This window comes from Mus caroli, chromosome 12 (assembly GCF_900094665.2).
Source record: "Mus caroli chromosome 12, CAROLI_EIJ_v1.1, whole genome shotgun sequence".
NCBI lineage: Eukaryota > Metazoa > Chordata > Mammalia > Rodentia > Muridae > Mus > Mus caroli.
In genome coordinates this window covers 63,914,659-63,923,427 of record NC_034581.1, presented here as the reverse complement: position 1 = coordinate 63,923,427, position 8,769 = coordinate 63,914,659, and the positions used below count along the sequence as shown (strand labels likewise).

The 8,769-nt window shown below is 43.0% G+C and overlaps 1 protein-coding gene across 1 annotated transcript in view; it reads right to left on the bottom strand.

The window, feature by feature from the left end:
• Klhdc1 (kelch domain containing 1) overlaps positions 1-8,769 on the bottom strand; it is a 43,982-nt gene that overhangs the window by 22,385 nt on the left and 12,828 nt on the right. Inside the window, exons 6-10 of the mRNA XM_021179040.2 lie at positions 7,505-7,588; positions 5,583-5,666; positions 5,063-5,121; positions 4,067-4,179; positions 320-392 (exon numbers count right to left, since the gene is read on the bottom strand). Coding sequence (XP_021034699.1) covers positions 320-392; positions 4,067-4,179; positions 5,063-5,121; positions 5,583-5,666; positions 7,505-7,588 — 413 coding nt within the window. The remainder of the gene's footprint in view (positions 1-319; positions 393-4,066; positions 4,180-5,062; positions 5,122-5,582; positions 5,667-7,504; positions 7,589-8,769) is intronic.

Sequence of the window (8,769 nt, the reverse complement as noted above, 5' to 3'; positions counted from 1 at the left end):
AAAAAAAAAAAAAAAAAAAAAAATAGTAACATTGAAAGCTGATCTCATAACAGGTTTTAAATTACTTTGTGCTTTTTTATACTTATTAGGCAAACTTACATATTTAGTTAAAAGTAACACTTTCAATTGTACAACTATGGATAAAAAGTAGATAAATCATTTCCAATAAACATAATCAAAATAATTAATGTAGCTAATTAACATGAGGCTAATTTGAGAAGTAACATTCTGTTTCTTTTATGTTTCCTTACAAACACTATGTACTCTATTCTAAATCTTAATGCTTTAAATTTCTCAACCGTTTTACTTTGGGACTTACCTGGGCCTGGTGTACGGTAAATGTCTAAGTTGTTTCCAACAGTTTGTTGTTATATTATGAATCCAGCCATCACCTATAATATCAAGACAGTTCAGAATTTATGATTAGGCCTTTGGGATATAATTTTAATTTTTTTCAAGGTTTATCATCTTAATTTGTATCATTATCTTGAGTAAGTTTGCATATTTTTCATAAACATTTTAAATACATCATAAAATTTAAATATTTACAATATGAGTATCCCACATCCTAGAATAACAGCTATCAAGATTTGTGGCTTTTAGTAAAATCTGAGGCCCTGGTTCAATCTCAGCACCAAAAAGAAGAAAGATGGGAGATACAGGAAGGAGGAAGAGACAAAAGAAACAAACTTTTCCACATGTGCTGTCAGTGCTATGTGGTTCTTTTTGAATTGTTAAATCCTACATCTTATATCATTCTCCCCACAGACACTTCAGTACATGTTGCTAAGTGGTGTGGATGCTTTTCATATAGCCTCAACACTGTGGCTATGCAACAAAACAAAATGTTATAGTGTTTCAAACAAAGCTTAATTTTAGACTATAGTGAAGGAAGGGTTAACTCACTCAGTGTCCCATATGCTAATGATCAAAATAAGTAAGTATGAGGCTGGAGAGCTGGCTCTGCAGTTAAGATCACTGACTGCTCTTGCAGAGGTCCCAGATTCCATTCCTAGCACCCACAGGGTAACTACACCCATCTGTAACTACAGTTCTGAGAGATCCGATGCCCTCTTCTGGTCTCTGTGGACACTGCACATGTGGTGCATAGAGTCCCCGTAGGCAAAACTTCCATACACATAGAATTTTTTTTTTTTAAAAAAGCAGGTATGAGGGGCTCAGTGGTTAAGAGCACTGACTGCTCTTCCGAAGGTCCTGAGTTCAAATCCCAGCAACCACATGGTGGCTCACAACCATCCGTAATGAGATCTGACTCCTTCTTCTGGAATGTCTGAAGGCAACTACAGTGTACTTCCATATAATAAATAAATAAATAAATAAATAAATAAATAAATAAATCTTTTTTTAAAAAGCAGGTATGAATTTAAAAACACTATATATCATGAAGTTATGATATTAATCTCTATTGAAATGTACAAATGCCAGTCTTTTTTAAAATTAGATATTTTCTTTATTTACATTTCAAATGTTATCTCCTTTCCTAGTTTTTCCCCTCTGAAAGCCCCATTCCCTTTCTCTCCCCCTGCTCTCCAGCCCACCCACTCCTACTCCTCATCCTGGCATCCCCCTATACTGGGGCATTGAACCTTCACAGGACCTAGGGCCTCTCCTCCCATGATGAGCAACTAGGCCATCCTCTGCTACATATGCAGCTAGAGCCACGAGTCCCACCATGTGTTTTCTTTGGTTGGTGATTTCGTTCCAAGGAGCTCGCGGGTACTGGTTAGTTCATATTGATGTTCCTCCTATGGGGCTGCAAACCCCTTCAGCTCCTTGGGTCCTTTTTTTTTTTTTTTTCAAATTTTTATTAGATATTTTCTTCATTTACATTTCGTGAGTCTTTTTTTTTTTTTCTTTTTTTTTTGGTTTTTGGAGACAGGGTTTCTCTGTGTAGCCTTGGCTGTCCTGGAACTCACTTTGTAGACCAGGCTGACCTCAAACTCAGAAATCCGCCTGCCTCTGCCTCCTGAGTCCTGGGATTAAAAAGACTTATTTCTTATTATAGATTAGTACACTATAACTGACTTCAGACACACCAGAAGAGGTTGTCAGATCTCATTAGGGGTGGTTATGAGCCATCATGTGGTTGCTGGGATTTGAACTCAGGACGTTTGGAAGCATAGTCAGTGCTCCTGCCTACTGAGCCATCTAGCCAGCCCCTCAAAATTTTTTTTATTGAAAATGCAGCTGCTTTCAGACTCAATACAACAGAGCTAGAGGTCAATGCTGTCATCTTTCTCAGGGGGCTCTCCACTCGGTTATGAGGTTCTCTCTCACTGACCGACTGCCAGAGTCTCTGGAAGGGAGCTCCAGGAACCCTCCTGTCTCACTTAGGACTGGGATTCCGAACGCCTCCACACCCAGCCTTTAATGTGGGTGCCCAGGATCGGAGTTCAGGGCTCATGCTGGCACAGCGAACGCTCTTCCACCACCAGCTTCCCGGCCTTCCACCCATGAGCATTATACATAGTGGTTTTTTGTTGTTGTTGTTGTTTTGTTTTTCGAGACAGGGTTTCTCTGTGTAGCCCTGGCTGTCCTGGAACTCACTTTGTAGACCAGGCTGGCCTCGAACTCAGAAATCTGCCTGCCTCTGCCTCCCGAGTGCTGGGATTAAAGGCGTGAGCCACCATGCCCAGCATTATACATAGTTTTTAGGGTATGTAAAATTACTAAATAAAAAATATCTATTCTCATAGAAAAATTTTTGTTAAGGCCCACAAGATGGCTCAGCAGGTAAATGTACCTGCTGCTAAGACTGGAGCAGGGAACACCTGGGCGAAGAGAATTGACTCCTGAAAGTTGTCCTCTCATTTCTACACCAGGATTCTGGCATGTGTACACTCACACACACACAAAATCCGTACATAAGTGAATAAATAAATGCAAAACAAGCAAACAAACTAAAATACCAGCTAGAGGAGTTACAGATCCTGCCGAATGCTTTGTAGTTCTAGAAGAGAAAGAAAAAACTGACCTTCCTTCCACCGCTGCATTTCCAGCCTCAGGGAAGGCTGTCCTTTAGTCTAGCTTACAGTACAAAAAGCATCTACACAAAAAAATCAGGACACAGAACACAGGATGTGGGAATGGAAGGAGCTTTGATGTTTTTCTCTTTCTCCTAGGGCCATGACCTTGCACATGCAAAGTAAAACTCAACCTGTGAGCTATAACCCGAGCTATAACTGTGACTTCTCATGTCAAGTCACAGTGTAAGCATGTAGTTAGGGATACAGAGAGAAAAGAATGACTTCAGTGTAAGTACAAAATACAATCAATCAAATTGTTGGTGTGGTGGGCACACCTTTAATCCCAGTGCTCCAGAGGCAGAGGCAGATGGATCTCTGAGCTTCAGCTCAGCCTGGTCTACAGAGTGAGCTCCAGACAGCAAAAACAACATACGGAGACTCTGTGTCTACAACACAAAACAAGAGACTGGAGAAGTGATGACCCAGTAGTTAAGAGCACCACTGCTCCTCCAGAGAACCCAGGTTCGATTCCCAGTTCCCGCAAGACTGCTCACAACCACCAGTAACTCTAGTTCTGAGGGATCCAGTACTGTCTTCTGGCCTCCACAGGCACTGCATACACATGGCATAGACACACATGCTGGCAAAACACATACACGTACAAAGTAAAACATTTTTTTAAATCAATTTTCAATTAAACAAAATCAAACAAACAATCCAAGATAATAGGGCCAGCAAGACCATGGCTCAGCAGGAAGGCACCTGCTGCCTGGTGGCATGATGACCTGAGGTTCAGCCCTGGGACCCGCATAGAAGGAGAGGACCAACTCTCACTTCTCCTGTCTTCTACACATGCACTGTGGAACATCTATGCATATATGCACACACTCTCACTCATTAACAGGAAGAATGTAAAACAGTGGTTAACTATCCCTCCCCATAAGAGGTCCCCTCAGGCCACTACCACACTTGGCTCCCACACTCCCCAGCAGACACTCAGGACGTGCACACATCCTTCCCCAGATGCCTGACGCCTGGGTAAGGAGGTAAAGACTGTGTGCTAAGCCGTATGGACTTACTTAGTGGAATATTATCTGCATTTAGTCCACCAAATAGGAAAAGCTTATCATCAGTTATTGCTGTTAAAGTGTGCCATGACCGGTGTTTGGGGCTTTCTCCATTAACAGAAATCCTGTAGCAAAGGGGAAAAAATTAAAATGCAACTTTGAATTAATCAAAATGAAAGATTTTTGATTTTCCCAAAACAGTCTCATCAGTAGCCAGGCTGGCCTCTGGGTCACAATGCTCCTGCCTCGGCCATGATGGGCCATGTGTTCACCACTACAGTCATCTCAGATCTTAAAGGAAAAGCTGAGCTGGGGAGTGGAGGTGCACACTTGTAATCCCAGCACCCAAGAGGCTGAAATAAGACCATGCATTTGAGGCTAGCCCGGGCTACACAGTGACTTCAAAATCAGTCGGAGCTATATACAGAATTTTTGCTAGGAAAGAAAAGAAGAGGAGAGGGGGAGGGAAGAGAAATAGGAAGTAGGAATGGAAGAAGAAAGAAAGGAGAGGAAAGGGGAAGGGGAAGGGAAATAGTTCAGTTATAAATGATGCTCAGAGTCGCTCAGTAGACCAGACTGGCCTCAGACTCATGGGGTCTGCCTGGCTCTGCCTCCTGAGTGCTGGGAGAAAGGCATGCCCTGCTGCACTGCTCCACTGTGTATATCCAGCATACTGTAGACCTCCTTAGGAAAACTTCTTCTACCATGTGTGCTGTCACTTTTACTTGAAAGGCTGTGGCAAGACAACCAGAGTTCAAGGCCAGTCTGGGCTACTCAGTGAGATTCTGTTTTGGTAGGAAGGAAGGAAAGAAGGAAGGAAGGAAGGAAGAAAGGCAGGCAGGCAGGCAGACAGGAAGGAAGAAAATTTTAATTTCATATTTCTTGTTTAGATATATAACCCAAAGAAAAAATATCAATTCAGTGTTAGAGACCCAGGCTTGGATTATGACAGACTGCACATCAGCCCACACCCAGCCCTATAAACTGGAACCCAGATCTGAGACTGACCTTCCAGACCAGACCCAGGTGTCTAGGTTTAGATAGTGTAGGTCATTCATCCTGGTTTGCTGAAATAAAAGCAGGATAATTGGACAGGGTTTTAACTCTTTCATGGAATAAAACGTTAGCTCTAAAGCAAGCTCAGATCAAGCACTGATTGCCCTATTCTTTCTATTTGGCCCTGGAAACTTAGCACTGAACATCAATTCTAAGCATCAAGAAAATCAACATGGAACTCCCCGGGTTCAGCAGGAAAGAAGATGGATTTAAACTAAAAGAGCTTGGATGGTAAGAAATTAAACATTCCTGACACTGAACTCAAGTGAGGGGTTTTCCTCACTAAAATGTGATTTAACATCATCTGCGGCAGCATGCAGAGCGTCTCTTTCAGAAACAGGAGATAAATAAACTCAGTCCTGTGTGTAGCTTAATCTCTGGGCGAGTTGCATGTTGAGCTGCTCCACAGAATCAGACACAAGCGTTTATAAACATCACCCATGAGAATACCATTTCCATTGAAAACACTGACCAAAACACGTCCGCCAAAGACGTAACCCTTATTTCCCAGAACTGCACATGAGTGCGCGGCTCGTGGCTGTGGTGGGACTCCACCCTGCAAGCAGAGATCAGAACAGAAGGCAGACTTAAAACAGCTGTACCAGCCACATCCTGTGGCATAAGCACAAATCGGTTCTTTAAGGAAAGACGCGCCCCTCCGCCCTGAAACGCCCACTACCCAACAAAATCAATGTGCGGAAAGTTCATCCTGAAATATAAAAATCTTAAATAAATTGAAACATTTTCATCTCCTCTCCCCTCCCCTCACACTATAGATCTAATATTGCATCTCAGAGACGCTAAAAATTTACTAATGGCCCCCCCAATCCTCAAATTCACAAAACAGCTTCGCTGACAGTGTAAGGCAACCCCAAGAAGCCCTTCTTTCCTAGACAAAACCCTTTCTTGCATTTCGGAAGTTGGTTTACTTTTGGTGTTGTTGTTTTGGTTTGTTTGTATGTTTGTTTCCTATTTCCTAAAATTCTTAGAATAAAAAACTCCTTCTTTCTACTTTATCTTGAATGAAGCTCTGATGTTTCAGGCTCACTTGAATAACTGAAATCTAGTTGGTAATAATGAACTAAGCTTTGCCTCTGTAATAGTTAAATTAAGAGAAAAGCATTTTTTTTAAAGGTTGATTCCTAGGGCTGAGGGATGCTCAGTGGTCAGGAGCACTGGTCGCTCGCTCCTGCAGAGGCTACAGAGGGCCGGGTTCGGTTCCCATCTTCCACACGTCAGCTCACAACCTCCTGTAACTCCAGTTCCAGGGAATCCAGCCTCGTTGGGCAACACACACACATGTTGCCCATACATACATGCAGGCAAAACACCCAAACACATAACTTAAAAACAAATCTTTAAAAGATGCTGATTCTGTTTGCTTTCTACTATTTACACAAATCTGAATTTGTGTTTGGTTTCTAGCAAATAAAATAATATTGATAATGTATTTTACCATGTTAGAATTGCATGTAGCTCATATAAAAACACAAGTGTTGGGTCTGTGATACAGCTCAGTGGGAGTGCTAGACCAGTTCTTACAAGGCTGCTAGTTTGATCTCAGGATGAGAGAGAGAGAGAGAGAGAGAGAGAGAGAGAGAGAAAGGAAGAAAAGAAAGAAAGAAAGAAAGAAAGAAAGAAAGAAAGAAAGAAAGAAAGAAAGGAAGGAAGGAAGGAAGAAAGGAAGAAAGAAAGAGGGGAAGGGGGAAGAAAGGAAAAGAAAGGAGGAAGGAAGGAAGGCAGGCAGGCAGGCTGGCTGGCTCACGGACTCTGTTTTAAAAGGATTTTAAAAATAACTCTGATAATTCACACAGGCACTGACTCATGTACTCCTCTGGCTCATGCCTGTAATACCAGCGCCAGGGAGGTAGAGGCAGAAGTTCAAGGCTAGCCCACCTAAGCTACATGAGACTCTTTCTCAAAAATGAAAAGAACAATAATGACTCCTCTTTAAAATACTTTTTCTAGGACATACTATTTGTAGGATATGGCTAGAAAACCAGTCGTCGTTAGCAGTTTTTAAGGGAGCTTCTTCAGCTGAGCGTGGGGGCAACAGCTGTAACCTCGCAGCTGGGAGGGAGAAGTCGGGAGGCTGCAAGTGTGATGCCAGAGTAGGCTACATAGCAAAACCCTCTCAAAACGCAAGGAGAGGAGAGGGGAGAGACGGAGAGCCATTTTTACATGCAACTGCAACCCCAATTAAAATCAAGTGAACTTAGAAAGAAAAGAGATTTTGTAATATCAGTTAATATAGAAGTAACATTCCCACCCCCACCCCCCAGAAACAGAGAAGAGTTGACTAAGAAAGGGAAAGCAGGAGAGATGGGAGGGAGGGCTGGGGATGGGGGAGGGGCTTCTGCTCCAGAGACCTCCAGGTAACTTAATAGTGCTTACTTTAATTTCCGGTTGAGACCACGTCCTCGTCTTTGTGTCAAACACATGGACGTCATTGTGCCACCCCCAGAATATCTGTTCTTCCTAAAAGAGAAAAAATGGCTAAGAACTTTGTAGCTAAGACGTCAGCAGTTTCTCTGCGTATTTACTCATAAAGTTACAGGCACCATATACAAGTGGTTCAGCATGGCCCCAATGGTAAAGTCAGGCACACACCACACCTCACAGTGGACCCTGGGCTGTCCCAGACATAGTGTGACACTTTCAGACTATCTCCAGCACTGAGACTCCCCTGCCACATCCTCAATTGTGCGGAACAGAGTGAATATTTATATTTTCAAACCAATTTCACTATAATAATCTAGAGAGCTATTGTTTCCTGTACTGAAAAAGGTTCTTAAGGGGGGTGGGGTGGGGTGGGGTGGGGACCACGGAGCAGTGAACTGGAGCCATAGTTCAATATTTAAGAGCACTGACTCTTCTCCCAGAGGACCCAGGTTCAATTCCCAGCACCCACACGATGGCGCACTGCACACACATGGTGCATAGACAAATATGCAGGCAGGACACCTATATGCATAATATAAAAATAAAGGTTAAGAAAAAGTTAAGTTTGGCAAGCATGGTGATGCACGACTTTAATCCTTGTACTTGAGAGGCAGAGTCAGGCAGATCACTGAATTGGAGGCCAGCCTGGTTTACAGAGAAAGTTCCAGGACAGCCAGGGCTTCTCTCTCTCTCTCTCTCTCTCTCTCTCTCTCTCTCTCTCTCTCTCTCCAAACAAAATACAACTCCACAGAAATTGAGATTTTAAAAATTTATTCTTTTTTGGTTATATATATGAAGTGTGCGTGTGTATGTGTGTGTATCAAAAAAAAAAAAAAATGAGGCCATGACTGCTCCTAGGCATAGTTGGAGAGGTTTAACGAAGCTGTGAGGGAGAGCAGAGGCAGAGGCAGCTGGAAGAGCTCAGAGTGAACATGGTAGACTGGAGTGGAGAGGGGAGAGCCAGAAGCTAAGAGACTAGGGAAGCAGGAGCCAAGAGTGAGCCAAAGAGACTGTAGTAGCCAAAATGGCAGGGTTCTACAGGGATCAAAGAGGCTGCAAGAAGAGAAGCCCAGCCGTGGGCTGGAGTTTTCGGAGTGGACTATGCCAGTCAGGATGACTCTGTGGGACTGAGGGATACTGGCAATCAGAGTCCACTTTGATATGTTAATTGTACCTCAGTTAGCCCTTTGTCATGGATTTTCGGGGGGGGGGGGGGG